At 57.6% G+C, this 22431-nt stretch overlaps 1 protein-coding gene across 3 annotated transcripts in view; it reads right to left on the bottom strand.

The window, feature by feature from the left end:
- ZNF423 (zinc finger protein 423) overlaps window positions 1–22431 on the bottom strand; it is a 262089-nt gene that overhangs the window by 82403 nt on the left and 157255 nt on the right. For all 3 annotated transcript variants that reach the window (XM_053914730.1, XM_045188417.3, XM_045188418.3), the window contains one exon: window positions 20235–20319. In XM_053914730.1, coding sequence (XP_053770705.1) covers window positions 20235–20319 — 85 coding nt within the window. The remainder of the gene's footprint in view (window positions 1–20234; window positions 20320–22431) is intronic.

Below are 22431 nucleotides of genomic sequence, written 5' to 3' on the forward strand. Positions count from 1 at the left end.
CTCCCAGCCCACCAATGGGCTAACGAAATACTCACGTTTGTACCTGATCAATTCTCAACCAGTCAGTGAGGGAACCGACTCAGAAACGGAACCCCTTTTGCTAATCTTGAAACGCCCCCCGCAACAGCACCAAACTTTTATGTGCCAACCTCGCTTCCAGGAAAATAAACGTATCAACTGTCTTTTTAAACCTCGATAGTATTTTGTCAATATTTTTTTATTACAGCTGAGAATGGATAAATATTTTATTACAAACCAAAGGCCTAAAATAAACAGTTTGGTAAATAGTTATTACATTACAAGGAAAAACATCTGTGGAAACTGCTTCCCATGTAATTATTCGTGGTATTTCACATTAGCGCGCAACGTGAATTTCTTTGGCACTAATGTTTCACTTGTTCTAAATCTTCCTCCTTGTTGCTATTATTAAAATCTTAAAAAGGTGCCAAATCTTAAATGATGAAAAAAAATGATTCACTAGAAATTATTCATATCACAGTGAGCCGCTACTAAACCTGGCAGGGGTGCAGTATTTTCGGTGAAATTAACATAAAATATACAGCTGCAAATTACCCAGGAAATAGCTATGTTCTTTACGGCGCGCTTTTACATTCAGAAAAAAAAATGTTCCCCTTCCCCATCCTGCAGAAAGCCACAGACAGCTCCGCTCCGGCAAGTTTTAAAGGGCTAGCGATAGATTTGTCACAGGAGCCGGGGCTCCGAGAAGGGGCTCGCCAACAGCTCAGGGGTGGATCGGCCTTAGGTAATTAGCAAAGACAGCGTCAGAAACACAGCCACAGCCACGGCAAGAAAGGCAGCCCGCAGCTTCCTGGCCCCTCCATGCCAGAGAATGCATTTCCTCTCCCAGGCCTCAGCTCTTTCTCCTAAACACAAGAAAAACTGTAACACCATGTAAAATGCAAATCTCGCTGTAAATATTTTATAAAATTGTTGCATACATCCCAAAAGCTATAGGTCTTAATTGAGAGCAGGCGATTTTTCTAGTCAATATATGGAAATGGAAAATGCTAATTTGTGTTTTTCTCCTTATGAAAAGCCCTGGAGAACAGCAAGCCACAAATGCACTCACTTTAATATTATAAATATAATTTGGCTGCCTCTTTACCAGGCCCACAACCCGGCTTTTATCTCCCCGCGGCGGCCGGAGGAGACATGGAGATTCACTTGAACGGCGTCAGCCCGGGAAGGTGACCTCGGATGAAGGCAGGCGGGCAGAAGGATGGGGAGGGGCAGCATCAGGTAGAGAGCGGTATGGTCCCACTCCCACCATCCACACCCCCTGGGGACTGGCGGGCAGGTGGGGGCCACATGTCAATTGGCACTGTTCAGGGTTCTGTGCTCCCAAGGCCAGGAGCAAGAATGAAGGCCAGAGCTTTAGCTCCGGGGCTCCTCGCTCCCCTGTGGGGCCTGCTCGGGCTCCCTACTCTGTCCGAGGGTCTCGGAGCTCCCTTGGGGCGGGGAGAGACCTCTCTGAGGGCCAGTCCTAGAACAGCCGTGGTGAACAGCAGGGCTGGCAAGATGGCAAGTTGCGAACGCCTGTTTCCAAACTGCAGATTGAAATGAGAGTCTCTGCCAATGGTCCCCAGAGCCTGCCACCCCCAGCAAGGGGACCCCTGCCCGCTCATGGGCCCGCAGCCCCCAGGCCACGGGGCGCTCCCCACCAGGAACACAGGGCCTCGCCCACCCAGGGCAGCACCGGCCTCTTCGCCAGCCACTAGCCACAAGCCCCGGAGATGCGGCCGGTCCACACTGAGAGGCGCTGTCTGCAAAATGCCCATCGGGCTTTGCAGACTTAGTGTGAGAAAAAGAACGAAAAAAAATTCTCGGTCATCACTTTTTCGGTTGATGGCACGGTACAATGATAGAATTTTGGATAAACGGGGCTAAATAAAAAAAATTCATAACACGTTTCCTTGTCCTATGTTTCCAATGTGGCGAGAATCACATGTCAAGTTACACCTGTGGCTCGAATCATGTTTCCCTGGGACGGCGTGCTCTAGACCACGCCTGCAAGTGAGGCCGTCCAGACCCGTGCGGAGGACAGAGGGGTGCCCCTCACTGCCGGCAGACCCCAGAGCCGAGGCACGGAGCTGGGCGGAGCACCCCACCGCACAGGAAGGCCGGGGAGCGGGCCGTTCCCTCCAGATGTCCAGGCCCTGCACCCCCAGATGTGCAGGGACGTTCAGAAGGCCCAGGGTCAAGGCTGTTTACTGAAGAAACTCACTGCTTTATTTCCAAGCACTTTTGGCCACAAAAATACTGGGGGAGTGTGGGGGAAGAGGCGCAATGTCAGACTGGATGGAAATTATGTACAATCAATGCAGCAGCCGTTCTGTAAATGGTTGCTCCTAAAAGAACAAAAATAGTAGGCGAAACCCTCAGCAGCTGCCACTTCCGTAGGTCAAAACGGGACGTCTAACACCTGATAGCTTTAACACCTGCATGCGGGGTGACCCTGCCTGGGCCCTACTGCTGTTAAGGAAGCCCATGCTATCCTGGCAGCTGGGCCGAGAAGAACCCCCTCCCCCCCCCCCGTGCACGTGTGTGCAAACAGACATGCACTCGCACACTTGTTTGCTTGGAATTCACTCACAGGTTAGAAATAAAGAAACCTGGGTGGGCGGGACGGAGGAGACTGAGCCCCATCGGGCCCCTGAGGTGGTGAACTTCAATACTCCAAGAAAAAGGCTGAGGGCCACGTGGCAGGCTTCAGAAATCACAGGAGAGACCCCCGCCCCGTCTCTGGTCCCCCCGGCCGTCTGTGCACAGAAGTCCGCATCCAGGAGACGCCTGCGGGTGGAAGAGGCTCCGCTCCCTGAGCGCTCCCTGGATGTGGAGCCAAGCCTCAGAGAGGCTCACGCACCTGCACTGGGGCACACAGCCAACGCCAGCAGAGCCAGCCATGAACCCCGATTCCGAGACCCCAGAGCCAAGCCTCATAAACCCGGGGTCCCCAACCCGCACTCCGTGGTACCAGTACACGGCCTTTTAGGACCCGGGTCACATAGCAGGAGGTGAGCAGCATGCCAGTGAGTGAAGCTTCATTATTGTCTGAGCTCTATGCTCCACCCCTCCACCACCATCCATGGAAAAATTGTCTTCCACGATACTGGGCCCTGGTGCCAAAAATGTGGGGGACCCCTGTCATAAACGACATGCTGGACAGCACGCTGGGCTCAGGGCTGGGCCCGGGGGGCCCGTCCGGGCTTGTCTCTCTTTCAGGCCCCTTCACCTCCACCTGTGAGATGGAGACCCTCCCCCAACCTCACACGCTTGTGGGAATGGGAGGAGGGGGAGAGATGAGACACCTGTGACACCTGGGCCTGTAGCCCAGGTCCCTTCACTCCCCTCGTTCCCCTCCTCCAGACCTGCTCAGGGCCAGCTTTGGTCCAGGCACTGGCATCCAGGCAGGAGCGAGGGAGATGGGGCCCGTGGTCCATGCTAGAGGAAGGAAACAAGACAGGGACTGAGGTGACCACTGCTCTAGAGAAATGCTATGAAGAATGAAATGGGGAGATGGAGCAGAGCAATGAGGTCAAGTGGGGTGGGCAGCCCCGGGCAGGTGACCCATGAATGCGAAGCGGGAGGCAGGGTGGAGGCTGCGGAAGGGCACTCCGCTAAGGGCTCACAAAGGCCCTCAGAGTGCTCAAGGACAGGAAAAGTCAGGGGTGGCGGCGGTGGGGGCCGGGGGGGGGGCAGACAGGGAGGAGACTGCGGGCCTCTCAGGTGAGGGGGCAGGCAGGTAGAGCAGCACGGCCCCCTGGAAGACTGTGCAGCCTTGTCTACTGGAGCTCACCGAGTCCCTTCCCCGTGGGCCAGCAGCGTGGGTGCCCGTGACTCCAGGAGATCCCTTTGCCGGTGGCCTCGGTAGCACCATGTAGGACAGCAGCCCCCCAACCAGGAGCCACCCAAGCACCAGCAACCACAGAAGCATGGCCAGTTGGGACACGCTGGTTTGGGGGGCACCACCCAGCCCCAGAGCAGCAGCCTCCGACGCTCCTGCAGGGACAGGTAACCCAAATGTGAGCCAGGACACGGCCACAGGGCCTGTTCCTATGCCGTCAGGGAGGATCGGCCGCTCCTGTCCGTGGAGGAGGCGGGCAGGCCCCAGGCCCTCTGGGGAGCAGCAGGGAAAGGCTGGGGGTGAGGACATGGGCTGTTTGCTGATGTGGGTGCTGACTGCGGGGGGAGGGGCACACACATCACATACATCACACAATGCACATGGTGTCGGTGCCTCACACGCAGGGTGCAAGTTAGGCCTCGAATGAAAGGGGCAACGTGGGCGCTGGCCAGGTGGCTGGTTAGAGCGTCATCCCCATGCGCCAGGGTTGCAGGTTCGATCCCCAGTCGGGGCACAGACAAGAATCCACCAACGATGCATCAGTAAGTGGAATGACAAATCGACAAAGTCTCTCTCTTCCTCTCTCTCCTTCCCCCTTCCTCTCTCTTTAAAATCAATCAATAAATAGAAATAGGGGGCAACATGGACAGATCTTCCCACATCGGGCAGGCAGCCAAGACCGTCACCTGCAGCGGCTCTTGCCCGTGAGTCACAAACATTCTCTCCACAAGCCCAAGATGAGTCCGTGAAACCCTAGAGGCAGACACCCCAAAAGCCAAGCCAGCAGAACCAAGCACCCACCAAACCTCAGGCTTCTAAAATCTGGGTCAGGTAGACAAAATTCTGGGCCACTCCTTAGCCTCAGTTCTCCAAGCGGAGAGGGGATGTGAGAGGCCCCAGGGCAGTGGGGACAAGGCCCGGCCCTGGTGCCCGAGCAGGAGCTGGGAGCCAGGCCCGCCCTGGGCGGGGAGCCAGCAGGGAGCCGGCCACAGTTATTACCCGCCAGCGCGGAGATTGACTGCAGGCCTCTCTGCCCACACCGAGCCATTAGCCCGTAATGGCCCCGAAGGCTCCGTCCGCCACAGACCCGGGCCCGCGCGCCTGGCCCCGGCTCCAAGGGTACTAATGACCACCACATTGCCAAAATAAATCATCATCGCTCAGAAGGGGCTCCGGCCGGGCCGGCAGCTTCCAGACTTCATTTCACGGATGTCCCCTTAATGCTCAGCTGCCGGGGCCAGGGGGTCCTCGTGTGGACGCGTCATCTGAGAATTTCTCTGACTTGGTGTTGATGAAGAGAGAAGAAGGAAGGAAAACGGGGCAGGTTAATCTGTACAAGGCCACAGCCGTCCACAAGGGCGGGGCGTGGGGGTGGGAGCCACGCCCGGTTGGAGGTCCCCACAGGGGTTCGAAGGTCCGGAGCTGGCAGCTGGCGGCACCCAGAAGAGGCAGGTGGGAAGTGTGTCCGTGAACGTAGCTCACAGGGGACAGAAGCTCCGTGAAGAAGGGTCTCCATGACCGCAGGGGGCAATTTGGCACTGTGGCTGAGCACATGGTGTCTGGCGCCAGACCAGCTGGGTCCTAACCCCACTCCGGCTCCCTCCTGCTGTCCACGTGGCCTTGGGCAAGCATCCTCCCTGCTGTGGTCCTCCATGACCCCATCTATACAATGGGAGAACAGGGTCCCCCTCGGGGTGGGGGGGGTGATGTGAGAATTAAGTGGGTAAGCGACGGAACAGGGCCTGGCAGGTGAGTGCTGAGGAACTGTTGGGGTCACCCTCACCACCGTCATTGTCATGGTAACCCTGGAAAGTCCTACAGGACAAGGCCTGGTGACCGAGTGACATGCTCACTTAGTCCAACTCAGCGGTGTCATCGTTGGAGTTTCCGGGAGGGAAAATGATTTGCTCAAAGTCACAAAGCGCGCCGAGTGGGGGCAGGACAGGCTGGAATCCAGGCCTCCTGTCTCCCAGGCTGCTCCGTCCCGTAACAGACGTTCACCCCACGGCCTCAAAAGGCTGCATGCTGTGTGCACACTGTCACCAGGGGCCTGTCCGGGAGCTAAAGGTGACCCATGGGAACACAGGACAGCTGCAGAGCACCCTCCCAGCCTGCCTGCCTTCTCCGAGGGGCAGGAGCCAGGCCTCCTTCCCTGAGACCCCTGCGGGCTCCCCCTAGACCCCAACCCTCTCTCTTCTCCCTCCTTGGCGTCCCCTCCCTGGCACTCAACCCACCCCTCTGCCTGACCCGGAGTCCTCGCTCTACAACTCCAGCTAGCTCCGAATCTCACACCCAGGTGGAGCTCTATTAGTTTGGGTGGGATTGTACTTCCAGGCTTCCTGTCCTGGACTGGAGAGGCTCTGCTCCAAAGTACTCCCTAGGGGCCCCCCAAAATAATAGAGAGAGGGCCCAGAGTCCAGTTCATCACTGCCTCTTCCAGGAAGCCCTCCCTGACCTCTTCAGGCCACCTATTTGAACCCTCCCTGAACATTGTTCTGTCTGCCTCTTCCAGGAAGCCCACCCTGAACACTGTTCTGTCTGACAACCAACCCCACCCCCGCAACCACCCTCACCAAAGTGCCACTGCCAGGCCCTTGGAGGTAAGATCTGATGAGGACTTGTTCGTCCTTCCCCCTCCCCTGCAGCATGCAACGCAGAGCTGGGAATGGGGAGGTTATCACAATGGAAAATGCCCAGAACATCTGCAACCCCAGCAGGGGGTTGAGGGGCAGAGAACAGGAGGGGTTGTGCAGGACCAGGTGGGCCAGCTGGCAGGTCATGATGTGGGTCCCCAGACTGTGCATAAGGCCCAGGGAGGGGCCAGTGGGAGCCAGACTGAGCAGAAACTTCGCTTCCACCTGCCGGGGAGGGGAGGGGAGGGGGGCGGGCAGAAGCAAACCCAGCAGCCCCACCCACGTGCCACCCGCGCAGGAAAGCAAGGCCGCTGGCAGTGGGCTCCGTGGGCTGGGTTTGGACCCAGCTCCTTCTCAGCGGCCGCACGTTCCCGGCAGACAGGCAGTGCTCCTGCCGATTCAAAACCAGGTCAGAGAAAACGGGCTCTCGTTTCCGGCAGGGGTGAGCATTCCTCCCGGGAAGGGCTCCGCGAAAGTCTCCAAACTGAGCACGAGAGACAAGTGGGAACCAAGCCTCATTCCCTCGGTGGCCCCGCGGCTGCCAAAATTACTGACAAAGTGACCTACAAAGAGGGTTTCTATTTTACGAGCAACCCCCAAAGGTTAACAGCGGAGCCGCCGGCGGGGTGAGCGGCACCGAGGAGCGGAAGCGTCCCCAGCAGCGCCCGCACGGAGCCCGGGCACCTCAGTTTCGCGGAGAAACGTGTCCCTGAAACGCCAAGGAGAAAGGGAGGGTGGGAAAGGGAGGGTCCAGAACGCTGGCCAGAGGATCTGGACATGCGGAAGCCAGGCCATTGCCCCAAACGTCTGGATCAGCGCCACCGTCGGGTCCGGCGGAAGGGACCACAGTGTGTGTGGTGTCCCCTGGCGTTACAACCCACACAGCCACACCCTACAGACCGGAGTCCCGTGGGGTTCCTGCCACGCAAAGAACCCTGTCTCTGAACAGCCCTGGTTCCATGGGTGCGTGACTATGCGGCAGCACAGGTGCCTGCAATAAGAAAGGCCCTGAACTTGGTTTCGGACCCTGATATTGCACCAGTTACAGAGCTGGTCCTCCCTCTGTATTTGAGAGCACCAGACCCCCACCAGCGGCGTGGCCACAGAGAGAAGGGATAAGTAACCCATCAATGAATAATTTATACAAAAGAGTAAGGAAATATCCAGCCTCCATCCACTCCCCATCATCCAAGTTGCCCAGATGCAGGCCCACCTCCGAGGCCGGCCAGGAGCAGGGGCAGGGCGAGGGGAGCCCTGGGGTCCTGCAAGGGCACAGCGGTGCCGGGAATCTCCAAGGTGGGACCCTGACACCGGAAGAAGCTTTTGATAGCAAGGAATCCATGGGAGACCAAAGGCCCTTGGGTGTTTCGCATACCGACGTCTGAGCTGCAAGACAGCCTCTTAGAATCTGGCAGAGGGTAAGTAGCAAAAAGCAGGTCAGATAACATACGCAGGCAGGCCGGAGGCAGGGTCGCCGTTGGCAACCCACTGACTGGCCCCCCGGGCCCTCACCGCTGACCTGCAACCCAGACATGAAGCGCCAGCAGCCACCGGCACCTCATCAGACTGGGCAGCAGCCTGGGACAGAGCGCCCACACCTTCCCTCCTGGCCCGGTCATGTGTGAAGCGTGAGGACACAGTGACCAGGGCAGAGTCTTTGGACTGTCCCAGTGAGATCTTACAGGAAATGCCGCCCTCGGAAGCAGGACAGAGCAGAGCTGCTCTCAACCCCCACTGGCCTACCCTCCGGGCCTCCCTGCATCCAGGCACCTGCTCGGAACGTCAGGGTTCCACAAATCGCAGTTCGAGAACCAGCGATTCAGTGGCCCGTTTCCAGTCTCCACCAGTGTGACACTCCCAGGTCACACTGTGTCTCCTCAGCCACCCTGGGTTTCTGCAAGACCTCAGCTCCCCTGAGAGCCAGGGTAATGATGGTAAGCAGCCCTCTGCTCCGCCCATCCGACGCTGGTCTCCCAGCCTCAAGGCTCAGAAGGTCGCACAGCTGCTCCTGTGTCTGACCACCAACCCCTGAGAGCACCCAGCATTTGCCCCGAAGCTGGCGCCCACAACCACATCCGAGAACGCAGGGCCCTCCCCCCATGACCGCCTCCAGCTTGTCCACCCCCCCAGGTCTTGCGATGGTAAAACTAGAGTGTGAACAGACAGTGGAAAACAAAACAAAACAACTTGAGTGGCAACAGGGATAAGGCATTAGTAGCTGAAAAGAAATGATTTCTTGCGTGGATGCTGCCTGCCTTGATTTACAGGCCCCAGGGCCACGACAACACACCCTTCTCTCCCCGGCCAAAAGATGGGGTGGCGGGGGCAGTGGGATTCCCAGACATAGCCCTGGCCCCGGGTCCAAGCCCCAGGCTCGCCAGGTCCCAGCTCCCAGGTTCCCGCCGGGCTGCTGGACCCAGCACCGGCAGGTGTGGTACCGACCGGTCACTGCTGACCTTCTCTAAGGATGCAAATCGCAGTGGCTGGGACAGGAGGCTCGCTGAGTACACAGGCTTTCGGGCCCCTCCCCTGGAGACCCCCATTCAAGAGGCCAGTCTGGGGGCTTCACGCGTTGAATGAACGAGGTGGGCAATGGGGAGTGACGGCACTTGGGCGTGTGCAGGCCTGGTTTGCCTGCACCCCAGCGTCTGGCCCTCTGTGAGACCTTGGACAAGTGTCTGCTCCTTTCTGAGCCTCAGCTTCCTGGTAAGTAAAATGAGCTCTGACCCTTCCCTGGCTTCTGCAGAACAGCAAGACCCTCCTAGACACTGCTCCTAACAAAGCGGGAACTCCAGCTCATTCCCCCAAAGCAGAGCTGAGCCTGCCCCACGGCCTTCCACACCCCAGAGCGGACCCTCATAGCCCAGGAAAGAGTGGAGCCTCGGGCCCGCCTCTGCACAGGGGCAGTGGAGAGGCCCCTCCCTCGGGAGGACCCGGATATTTTTAAATCAATGAGGCCTCCTCCTGCTCAGCACCAAGCCTGGAGGCCTGCACACGCAGGCCAGGTGCCTTCCTGCCGATGCTCGCTCATTAATCAATGGCCACTGTCAAGGTCAAGACCAGCACGGCGGCTGGAGGAAGGTGCTGCGGCTAGGCAGGTGGACTGACAGGTGTCAGTTTGGACTAAGAGCCCAACACAGGCCGCCCGCTGGGAAACCAAGGACAGATGTGCCAATGACAAAATTTTCACACCGCCTGGTGCCCAAAATGGGGGGAAGGATTCCCCGAAAGGTGTTTCCTCAACCTCGACCCACTCACGGGGCGATTAGGAAAAACCCTGGCAAAACCCTGAGCTGGTGTTGTCACAACTGCGCGGTGAGAAGGAGCTGGGCTGACCGGGGCTGACCGGGGCGGAGCGCACAGCAGTGGGGAGAGGCCAGTGGCTGCGCTCATGGCAGCAGAAAGTGTCAGGAAGAGCCCGGCAGACAGTGTCCAAGCTGCAGACGGAATGTCACCTGACAAAGGGCAAGGATGAGCAAACTTCCTGCAGGGAAGCCCCGTCATTTGGCATCGGAATTAGAGCCACATAAAGTCCCTTTCTGGACTCTCTTGGACGCAGAGAAGAAGCCCCAGAGCCGCTCACCGACACCGAGAAAAGGAGAGGCAGGTGGGGGGACCGGCACAGAGGGGCCTGGCGCCTGGACCCAGAGGAGCTGGCTCGCAGCACGGAACAGGCACCGCCAAGTCACGCACACGGCTGGAGTTCAGGAAACACCTCCCGCGGGCCGGAGCGGGAGAGGAGGCGTAAAAACTACAAGGACAGGCGGGTAGATGTGCAGATGGTATGAACAACTGATGCGGCAGGGTCCCCACCCCCGTGCATCACCCCTGGCTGTCGCCTGGTGGCCGGCCCCTGGTGGACCGACCACGAGTTATGCTCCTGCTGGATCCCGGGGAGGCCCCGGGGAGCGGGCAGGGGGCTTGGGGCAGAAGCTCTTCGCCGGGAGGCGGGTGACTATTTCATCATACACTCAAACAGGACAGCGGCATCCAGCTGAGTACCAGCCCTCTACCAGGTGCCCCGGCCCAGGTGTCCGGAGTCCAGGAGACCGCGGGGAAGAATACGTTCCAACCACCACTTCACTCACCTGATCGCTGATTCGGAGGGGTAGTGCTCCTGCCACCCACCCAGGTGTCCCAAGTCCCCCGGCAGAGAAGTAGAGAGCGTCAGACTGCGCTCAGGCCGCTCGAACCCAAGTGGGGCCCGTGCGGTGGCCTTCCACAGGAGGTGAAGGCTGCCGCCCTGTCACCAGGACAAAGAACTGAATGGCCCCAGGAGCGGGAGACAGAGCCAGGTGTCCAAAACCAGACTCAGATGCCGACACCGCAGAGAGAAGCCCCCGACGCTTCCCAGTGAGATGTTAGGTCTTTTTTTTGGTTATAGCAGATCTTGAAGGCCCATGCTGAGACCGTTGAAGCCCGGTATGCGGGCGACAGCTGAGGGGTAAGTGTGTGTGCGTGCGTGTGTGAATGTGTGTGCATGTGTGTGTGAGAAAGCTACCCCTTAATCAGAAATCCCTCATGAAAACCCCACTCGGGGAGGTGTTTATACAGCCCCTGACACGCATGAAGTGCCCTCCGTGGCTCGCTGTGGCCCTGCGTGTGGGGAACCGGCAGCAGAAGTCAGAGAACGTGGACACACTCCGGGCCCAGTGTGGTCGGGGGACTTCACCTTCCGCACCTTTTAAGGATTCACGTCACCGGTAGAAACAATTATTTTTTCCTAAAGCTACAGGCCCTTTAAGATTTGATGGGAACGCCCCTAACGAAGATTCTGGGGGCAGATTATCAAAGCCCAGGCTGCTGGAAGCCAGGTTTGTGTGACAGCCGTCTCCTGCACTTCCGCCAGCCCCGACCACTTCAAGGGAGCAGCCCACGGATCCTCTTCCCGGAGCGAGAGGGTGGGCAGGAGGACGCTTGCTTCCTCCTAGGTCCGGAGTGAATTCCGCATTCGACTTCGAGGTCCAGCACTGTGTCTGTGTGGACAACATGCATCGGATGCCTTGAAAACAGCCGGTCACGGTTTTATCTGCCTCGTCATCCCAGGAACGTGCCCACTTTCCTGCATGCACCCACGTGCTAGTCTCCACTCAGCTTCCTGAGACCCCGCCCGTGGCCACGAGGGAGGGAGTTCGGAATGACGCGCAGGTGGGGAAAGTGGCGTCTGAGAGAGCCGAGCAGGGAGCCAGGACCCTCAGGACACACCCCCCCCCCCATGGTGCTGGGAAAGAGCAGCTGGGGACTGCCACTCTCCCCCCGCCCCCGGGAGCAGCAAGGTGTCTCCTCCCAGTGGGAGCCAAACCTGGAATTCTTCCCACGTCCATCAGAAATCATTCATGCCACCCAGAACCCGGAAGATCTCGAATGGAATGGAGAACCATCCATCCACTCATCCACGCCAAAGCCGAGATGACAGAGGCGTGAGAGTCATCTACCAAGGAGTTTCACCAAGGGGCCACCAAACTACTTCCACGATCACAAACACGCGGGAAACGGGTGGAAAAACAGAAAGCCTCAGCAAAGAGATAATGTTGGCAGAGAGACAGATTTAAAGAAGCATCACATAGAAATTTTAGAAATAAAAAAAGTAAATAATTTTTTAAAAAATCGATGCTAAGCACACCAGCAGAAGGGAAGAGAAACAGGAAAGCATCAGTGAGCTGGAAGGGGGAACACTAACAATTCCCGTGGACAAAAGAACGGAGAGGAAGAGAAAGGGTGAGAGAAAAGACCGCTAAAGTGAAATTTTTTTTAATGTTCATGTGGCCCACAGGAATGTAGGGAAAAGAAAACAGGAATGATAGCCCAAGAGAGCCAAAGGAAAACAAAACATAAAATGGCAGGCTTAACCCCTAACATACCATTAATTACATTAAGTATAAATGGTATAAAAACAAATTAAAAGAGGTTGGCGGAACAGGGTGCAGAGGGGCATGGCCCACCTGTGTTCTCTCTATAAGAAACTCCCTCAAAAACGTGACAATGTAGGCAGGTGGGAAGTGAAAAATGGACTAAGCTGTGGCTTGCAACCATTAACGGGAAAGCAAGAGCAAAAGGGCTACCTAGTATCACCCAAAGTACCGCCTCAGAGTAAAAACCATGTTACCAGAGACAGAGAGGGGCATTATACAACGAAAAGGGGTCAATCCACCGAGAAAACACAGCAATCTCAAAACATGTATGCGACAAATAACGGCGACGGAACACGGGCAGTAAAGCTAACAGGCAGAAAGGAGACATAGACGTAATCACAATTATAGTAGGACATTCCGACACCTCTCATTCAACGGTTGGTAAATCAACCGAACAGAAAATCGGCACGAATACAGAAGATGCCAACAACCCCATCAGTCCACGAGATCGAATTGGCACTGATCGCACGCGTCACCCCAAGACAGCAGATCACACTCTCCTCAAGGGCTCAGAGGACATTTACCAATACGGACCATGTCAAGGGGCAGAAAACAAGTCTCAATACATTTACAGCAATTCAAGTCCTACATAGTATTTTCTCCAATCACAACGGAATCAAACTGGAAATTAGTAACAACAGAAAGACAACAGGAAAGCCCCTAAAGACTAGGAAACTAAACACATTTCTAAATAGTCAGGAGTCCAAGATGAAGCTGAAGGGAAACATTTGGTAAGACACACTGAACCAAATAAAAATAAAACTACAGCAAAACAGGATTTGTGGACTCCATTTAATCAATGCTAAGGAAGGAATTATAACACTAATGGATACATTAGAAAAGAGAAAAAGCCTCAAATCAGTAACTGAGTTTCCACCTCAAAAGGCTCAGGAAAAAACAATATCCAGATAAACCCTAAACAAGCAGGAGGGAGAAAATAACGATACGGGCAGAAATCGTGAAATGGAAAACAGAAAACCAATATTTAAGGTCAATTTTTAAAATTGGTTCTTGGAAAATATCGATAACGTTGACAAGTCTAAAACAAGGCTGGCACAGAAAAAACAGAAGAGATACATATTTCCAATACCAGCAGTGAACTCGAGGAAATCACTACAGAACCTACAGACATCAAAATGATAGTAACAGAGTAACACCACGAAACTCTACACCCGCAATTTCAACACCGGCAAAGAAACAAACCAAGTCCTCAAACAACGCAAACTGCCACAACTCAACCAACAGGAAGCAGATCATTTCAACAGCCTGTAACTATCAAGGATATTGAATTCCTAATTAAAACCTTCCTAAAAGTAAGTCTTCAGAACCAGGTTCCTTCACTGGAGAATTCTAACAAATGCTTAAAGAAGAATCAACACCAATTCCATGTAATTTCTTTTAGGAAACAGGACCACTTCTCAATTTATTTTATGAAGCCAACGTTGCCTAAAACCATAACCAAGCAGGACAAAAATAAAAGAAAACTACAGTCCTGGCTGGTGCGGCTCAGTGGATTGAGTGCCAGCCTGTGGACCAAAGGGTCACGGGTTTGATTCCCAGTCAGGGCACATGCCTGGGTTGCAGGCCAGGTCCACAGTAGGGGGCACATGAGAGGCAACCACACATTGATGTTTCTCTCCCTCTCTTTCTCCCTCCCTTCCCCTCTGTCTAAAAATAAATAAATAAAATCTTAGGAAAAAAGAAAACTGCAGATCAATATCCCTCAGAAATACAGACAAAATAATCTTTAACAGTATATTAGCAAACAGAATTCAGCAACATAGAAAAGGATACAAAGCTATTTTAATATTCAAAAAATCAACATAACTCACTATATTAACATAATAAAGAAAAAGTGCATGATCACACAAATAGATGCAGTAAAAAGTTTTTTTGACAAAATCCAATACCCCCATTCATGATTTTAAAAAAACTTTTAGAAAATTAGGAATGGAGGGAAATCCCTCAACTTCATAATGAGTACCTACAAAAACCCTACACCTATTACTACTCGTAACGGTAACGGACTACATGCTTCCCCCTACGTTCAGAGTCTTCCCCCTACGAAGGCAGAGTCCCAGTCTTCCTCCTCCAGGAAGCCCTCCGCAGCACCCTCTGAGCCACCTGGAAGGCGGGCTCAGCTTGGCCACAGAGGGGCTCAGTGTGTCCTCTCCACACAAGGGCTTCATTATCATCATCGTCATCTTTATCATTATCTTTAATTAGGCCCTGTCCCCAGGACTAATAATAATAGCATCAGCAATAGTAATAGTCACCACTTAATGAGAACTTATACGTGCCAGGTAGTGTGCTCGGCACTTCTTATATATTTTAACTCAATCCTGCAACAGCCCCCAGAAGTAGGGGCGGTGATGCTCTATGCTTTCCGATGCCCCCTACGACTCAAGCTCTGGACTCACTGTGTATCTCTGGGGAACCCAACCCAGCCCCCCACTCGGGTTCCCAGGCACAGCACCTGTGAGACTGGTCAGCCCATGAGGGACACCCCGATGCTTCTGGGGGAGGGGGTGGTCTGCAGCAGGAAGAGGAGGCCTTCCACTCACTCCCCACTGGGCCCCACAAACACACGAGGGAGGGGCCTGGCCCGCTGTCCACCGCCCGATGTGAGGCTCTGACAGCTCCCAGGAGATCGGAACGCAGTATGCCCAACCCTGGGGCCACCACTGGCCACAGGACCCTTGTTTTGCCATCACCTAGGAAGGCCCCTCCAGCAACAGACTCAAGGGAAAGTGCTCGTGTATCAGCTGCTCCCAAGCAGCCCAATGACCAGCAAGGACATCAACAATGCCAATGGAGCAGCACGGGCCGCCAGGCTGACACCCACGGTGGGGCCTGGACCGGCTCCCTGGCTCCCTCCTCTCCAGCCGCCTCCTCCTCTTCCTCTCCCTGCCGGCACTCTCCTTGGAGCCTGCAAACCTGCTCTGCTTGGTATAAGAACAAGTTTCCTGGGACCACGGACCCCTCGAATCCTGATGCTCACCCTCCCGTCCCAGCTGGAACCTGGAAAGTTGAGTCCCCAGTGCGCATCCCCCCAGCGCCCCTCAGTCCGTTCCTCCGCCCGAGTCTGCTGACAGGACTGATGTTGCCTGGGACCGTCCAGCAGACCCTGTTCAGCCTCCCTCCTGTGACCTCTCCATGGCCATTCATGCTGCTGCCCAGAACCATCTTGGCATCGATGGCACCTGGCACTCGCTCTGAGGGCCCCTCGCTCCGCCCAGCTGCCCTCCTCTGGCAGACCTCAGGGCCATTCCGAACATCTCTCCTCCCCACAGCCACTCAATGGCCAAAGCCTGCTGGTTTGCCTCTGACATGTTTCTCCAACCCACACCCTCCCCACCGGCCCCCTCATCTTCTCTCACCGCCTCTGCCACAGTCTTTTCTGTGGCCCAGCCACCTGCTGCCTCACAATGTACTCTGCAGAGAAGCTACATTGTCTATAGCATCCCTGCACACCGCACAGGCCTCTTCTCCATGAATGGGCTTACACTATCTTCTCTGCCCGCAAGGCCCCTCCCACCTGACTTCCCATCTTCTAAAGACCCTGAGTATGTGTCACCTCCTCCAGGAAGCTCTCCTGGAATGCCCTGATTGGGAAACAGGCCTGTCCTTGGAGCTTTCATATCTCAGGCTTGTGGCATTATATTGACCTTACCTCTGCATGTGCCCACTGTCCCGCTGGGCTAGAGGTTCCACACCGAGCATCTCAGTCCTGGATACCGAACTGAGGTTACTGCTACAGGAGGCCCCACCTACGAGCCTTTGCTTTTCCAAATAAATAAATAAAGGGAGGAAGGAATCTATGAAAATGAGAAGATTTCCGCTATTTTAAAATCCAGAACTGACGGATTCTCCATAGACCAAAGTGCCTAATCAACAGCTCCTGAAACCAACCAATGAGATTCCACGTCGGGGAAACTGAGTTCTCGCCCACGGGGGCTGTGCAGGCAGAGAGTGACTGTGCCCTACTTAAGGGGTGGGGGGTGAGAAAAAGAAAAGAACAAAGAACTGGACTATAGGCTCTGTGTGCAAGCCTGCTGTTCTGACCGAACCTGAATGCAGCCTCTGCGGGAGAAGGAGCCATTCTTTACCACAGGGTTCAGTTCCACAGGTGTTCTGGGTCTGGTGTTACTGGACTCGGGAGCACCACCAGCGAGCCGCACACGGCCGGGCTCAGAGACAGGTGCTCCCAGCAGAGAGTAGACGGGAACCCCTTTTCCTCCCCTGCACGTGTTCTCCTCTTCAGTTACATTCAAGAGGCTGGGGGTTTGTATTTCCCGGTGTGGTGGCGAAACACTGAACCCTTCCCCTCCAAGGTGCTGGAGTGGGGGGCTGGCCTGCAAGTTGGCTCCGCAGGGGTGCGCCCCTGGAAGGCTTAGCAGGCGGAAAACCTCTCTCTCTGTCTGCCTGTCTGTCTCTCTCTCTCTCTCACACACACACACACACACACACATACACACACACACACATACCCTGAGCAGACGCTCCCCCTCTGGGTGGACCAGGGCCCATCCTGCCACACAGAGAGGGGAGCACAGACAAGGACCACGGAGGCCACAGCCTGAGCCGGAGGTCACAGGCCAGGCCCCCAAGTGTCGCCCTTTCTCCACCATTGATGGCAGGGCCCAGCCCTTCAGAGGCGTCCAGGGAATGGGCTGAAGCGACCCAGAAAATGACGTCTCCAGGATGACTAATGCCCCACGGGGACGGGCCTGGCGGCCTGCCGGAAGGTCCACAGCCACAACCCAAGGACACACAGGGCAAGCATCCGTGATGAGGTCTTGAGGTCTCCCAAGGACAGTCCCTTCCCCGCCCAGACCCTCCTCGGGGCTCCCCCAGGGGCCTTCGATGCCCTAAGGAAGGACACCTGGGCCCAAGGGCTGAGTGCCTCCCCTGGGGGCCAAGCCAGGTCATAGCAAGTTCATTATTTCAAGGACCAGTTCTCAGACCCCTTATCCAGCCACCCACCCACCCAACGGGGGCCGAGGGGAGGGATGAGCACAGGCAGATGAAAAAGGGATGGGCTCCCTGAGTCGATCACTCCCTCGGGGTCTGAGGCCCCTCGTCCTACACCTTGTACACATACACGTTCCACACACAAGGGCGGACACGCCTTCCCCAGCCATCGGAAGGGGGCCGTGCCTCTGGGCTGGCCCCCACAAGCCTTCCCTCAGCTCTTACCCGACAGGCCCCAGGGTGCGGCCTCCTGCAGAGCCATTTCTGAGGGGCACCCTCCCAGCTTCGAGGTGGGATGGGGCAGTGGGGCAGGGGCAGCCGGGCCCAGCCAGGCCCCCCGGGGCAGGAGGCCAGAACAGAGCTGTGGGCTGCTCCAAGTGTCTGATATTCTCGCATGGGGAAGGGGTTGTCTACAAGCTGGGGGAAGCCCAGAGAGGAGGTATCATTCTCTGCAGGGAGGGGGAATTTCAAAGGAGACCCCTGTGCCAAAAAGGTTTCCGAAGACCCTTGCGTGTCTGTGAGCTCCACACCACTCCCTGGCCCGCAGCCGCCAGCAGAGGGGCGCCGGGGAGAGGTTGCCACGGAGATGTGTCTCTGAGTCATCGTAACTCTGGGCCTGCAGGCTGCAAAGCCACAGAGAGGCCCCCGCTATAAAAAGGCCCGCTGAGCGCTCCCAGGGGAAGTCACTGGCAGCCCGGGTGCCGGAGGAGGCCTGCCTCGGACCCCCAGTGCCCCGAGTTTATGAGAAGGCCACCCGGCTGAACGGCCTCCTCTTGGTGCCACTAAAGGGGAGCTTTTACCCGGCAGCTCCAGGCGGCCACTCCGGGCTCGGGCCATTTAGTAGGGGAAGCTGTCCACAGGGACACCGGGCCCTGACCGTTTTCACTGAAACTGCAGAGCCGCCCCCTCCCCGCCCCCGCTGACAGGGCTCTGGGGCCTGGCTCTCTTCCATTCACACCTCCCGCTGCCACCCCTGCCACCTGCCCCAAGCCACCAGGGCCACCGGGCACACAACAGAAGCCAAATATAGCCTCTCACCTCCCTGCTCTCCTCTCTCCCCACCGCCCCCCTCATTCCCTCACCTCCGGACCAGACCAGGCCGGTTTCCATTCCCTCCCACCCTCCTCCTCATCACCGCCACTGGACTGACAGCCCTGAAGCACTCGGCTATTCCAGGCCATACGCTGCTCCCAAACCTCCCATGGCTCCCTAGTGCAGAAGCCCAAGGTTGCACACTGGGGTGCCCACAGGACCAGGCTGGGAACACACAGCACCCCCTAAAACACAACAGGGACTGGAGGGGACTGAGGCACACAGATCCAGCTGCTGCTGAGCCCCCACGACTGTGCCAAGTGGGGCCTCTCCTGCCACAGGCCCTGGCGGGAGAGCCACGCAGAGAAGACAGCCCGGCCTTCATTCAGGCCCGGCTCCTCCAGGTCCTGGCTGCAGGAACAGGGGCGAGTCGTTCAGCCTCCTCTGTGACAGGGACGACTGGCACCTCGGCCAGGGACCTGGCGCGTGGGGGCTCAGCCCGTGGCAGCAGGGAGCATCCTTACCCAACGTGGCCTCCTCCCTTCGAGGCGCAGAGTGTGCGCTGCTGTGTCGTCCGCGGGATGCTGGAAGGGACGGGGCGGAGTCCCCTTCGCCCTCTGACCCCCACAGGCACCACCCAGCACTCTGCATGCAGTGGGTGCTTGGTCAATGTTTTTCAGTAAGTCAAGCTGACGAGGCAGGTGGGGGTCAGGCTGAGCAAGAGGAGGCAGAGCTCACAGGGGTCACTGGCCCGTGCCTCGCGGCCACACACCCAGGGCCTGCAGGGCGAACGAGACCTTCTGCCACTGTATAAACGTCTCACCTGGGGTGGAATCTGAGATCCTTGCTGCCTGCGGCCCCGGCCTCCAGCTCCATGACAGCAGCCAGCACGGCCGCGCAGGCGTGGGTGCGTGGCCTGCCCCCACTCGACAGGACCCTCCCCTGATGCCCGGCCCCTGTTCGCGGTGCACGTCCTGGGGTTTTTCTGAATGTCCGCAATCACGCGAGGTTTTATAAAACAGCACTCAGCCGGCAGGGCTGTTGTTAATGGAGAGATTAGAGAAGAAGAGGGGATGGCCCACACGGACCCGCGCCCCACTGCAGATGGCAGGGTCTTAGAGAAAATGATCGCACGTCCTCCAAAGACCAAGGCCACCCGGGTCCCAGAAGCTCCTGAGGTCCTCGCCCCCAAACCCACCATCCCCCTGTGCTCCGCAGGAATCCAGCTTTGTCTTCTCTTACAGGGAGCCACCACCCCCGCCAGAGGGAGCACACCCACCCATGGAAGGCAAATGGGACCTCTCAGCGTCCCTCCACACCCAGGCCTCGAGGGGACACCGCGGGGCTTCTCCAGAAAGGCTGGGCTTCCCATAGTGCAAACCACCGAGGAGGGGGGCGGGGGAAGCACTGCGCTGACTCCGTAAGCACTCGGTCTGGACAACAAGCCCGAGGGACCCGCCACGCGTGGTGGGGAATCGTGAGTGGCCAAACCTACTCGACATCATGACGGACGAAACGAAAGCATCTCTGGCCCTGAGGGCTTGACAACAACTGGGAGGCACCTCCTCTCGGCAGTGGAGGCAAACGTACACCGGGAAAGGGAACGGGCTTTCCAGGGCTGGGCTGCGACGTGAGGGGAGCCGACAGAAGGCTGGGTGGGGACGGAGCCCTGCCTCCCACACTCTCTCTCCCATCCGAAACGCTCCGAACCTGCAGCTGTGACTCCGATTGGTGCCCTCAAGGCCAGTGAAATGAAGGTGGGAACCGCACCCCCAAACCCGGTGCACGGCCCCGGCACGGGCGGGGGACCCCTCTTACCGATCATGTGGTTGGCAACGTGGATCTGGATCTCCCTCTCGCTCTCGAAGGTCATCTGGCACTTGATACACTGGTACGTCTTTTTCTGCCCGGAGACCGGAGAGAAAGGGATGAGTCAGGAGGGAGAGGAGAGCAGAAAGCCGAACCTCCTGGAGGCCCGGGCTCAAGGGCCCCCAGAATGGGCCTGGTCCCCTCCCAGGTCTCTACGGGCCATTCTCTTCCCACTGGCTTCTGAACCCCGCTCTCCAGTCTGGGGAAAGGGGAGCCGGGGTGCACCCCAGAAGAGCTGCTCCCTGTTAGACCTGGAGAGCGTGCCCCATCCCAAGGAGTGGGTGCACAGTAGAACCCCAGAAAGGAGGCTGAGGGGGCTTCCCTGCTTGGGGGTGCTCTGATCCACCTCCCCATCCTGCACCCACCCTTCCGTCTCACCATCCATCCACCTGCCCAAGTCCACCCAACCCATCTCAGCCCAGAGACACACACACTTCGGCATCCTCGCTGCAACCCTGGCGGCACAAGCAGCCTCGGACACAAGTGTGTGCACAGCCGCACCCTGACACATGCCCCCAAGTTCACACACGTAGGCTTCTAAGCACTCACACCCAGGTGTGCACACACGCACATGCACACACACACAGGCTCACCACACCGACACCCACTAAGGTGCGTGTGTACCCGGGAGCCCTCGCAGCCTTGCACACAAGGCTGGGTGCCAAGCCCAGAGCAGAGGGTGCCCCACCGGGCTGTTGGTCCCCCAGGCTGGAGGAACACAGGCACACGGAGAAGCGGATGAGGACTCTCGCTCATTCGCTCACTTGCCCCTGGTTTCCTGCTGCAACCTTGGCCTCCCTCATCCTCACCCCAGCACCTCCTCTGGGTCTGTCTCCCCTTCTGTGTCCCCCAGAGACACTTCCTGCTCTGGAGCATGAGCCAAACTAGAAGACAATCGCAGACGGGACTTGGCGTTTAAAGCACCTCCTTTGCCATAAGCCGCCTCCCCGGGGCCCAGCCCAGGGGAGCTGAAGCTGAGCCCCAGGGCCTGGGGCCAGGGCTGCCTCCCCAAGCCCAGCTCTGCGCAGCCTCAGAGAGGGCAGGAGGGCAGGAGAGGGGAACAACAGCCAGAGGAGCTTCTGAACTTCTGTGACGGTGCCCACCGCTCACATCTCTTGAGCACCTACTATGGGCAGGCACTGTTTATTCTGAATGCTTACAGTCCCTCCGCGGGCTCCACTGTAGGGAGGGAGAGCGTGGAGTTTCAAGAGGCTGAACCACTGGGCCAAAGCCCCCCATAGAAACTCGAGGCCCTGCAGTCTCCCTCCCGAGCCCGCTGCCTGGGCTGCGGCTCTCGGCTCCAGGCCCAGCCTGCTGTGGGTGGTTCTGGCCTGGGTGACAGGAAACTGCAGTGGCCTGGACCAGCCCTCTCATCTAGACGTCTGTCACCGCGCTATGAGAGGGAGTGAGACAGCACCGCCTGGCAGGGAGCGGCTCCGTGAGGGTCTGGCCAGTGGATGGGGGGCCTGGCGGTGGGGTGCTGCTGTCACCGCCCAGAAACAGAGGGCAAGGCGGAAACCTCAACGCCTCGCGCTCTAGCCAACAGCAGCCTCAGCCCCACGGGGACCCAGTCCTCCGAGAGCTGGTTGCTATGGATACACTCCCAAGGGTCCCAGCCTGCCAGCCCCCAAGCCACGGTGCAGCCCCCAGAGTCTGCTCTTCCACACGGGAGTCCTGGGGGAGGGAGGAGTGGGCTCGCAGACAGCTGGGCCCCTGCCACCAGGCGTGCCCAGGCAGGGGGCAAGGCCCCCGAGGCCGCACCCACGCCGGGAGCTGCCCGAGCTTTGTCTCTGCACATGGCCCAGCTGCCCAGGCCTCTAGCAGGGGCCGTCAGCTTGCCCCCATCTCACAGCCCTGGGGCAGGACAGGGAGGCCTGTTGGGCGCCAGAAAGCCAGCCCGCTCCGCCCTGAACCCCTGCACTGCCTGGCACCGCTGTGCATCCCGGGCATGCAGCTCCACCTTTCTGAGCCTGCATCCCCTCGGTGCCGAAACAGAGGTCACAGCGAGGCGGGAGCCCAGGTTGTTGCTATGGAAACAATAGAAGACCCAGTACCAACTCAGTGGGGGCTCTAGGAAGTGGTGCTTGATGTGGGACCCAGGGTGGAGACTGGGCGGCAGGCAGCTCCCAGCAGCCCCAAGGCCCAG

This window comes from Desmodus rotundus, chromosome 12, assembly GCF_022682495.2.
Source record: "Desmodus rotundus isolate HL8 chromosome 12, HLdesRot8A.1, whole genome shotgun sequence".
Taxonomy (NCBI): domain Eukaryota; kingdom Metazoa; phylum Chordata; class Mammalia; order Chiroptera; family Phyllostomidae; genus Desmodus; species Desmodus rotundus.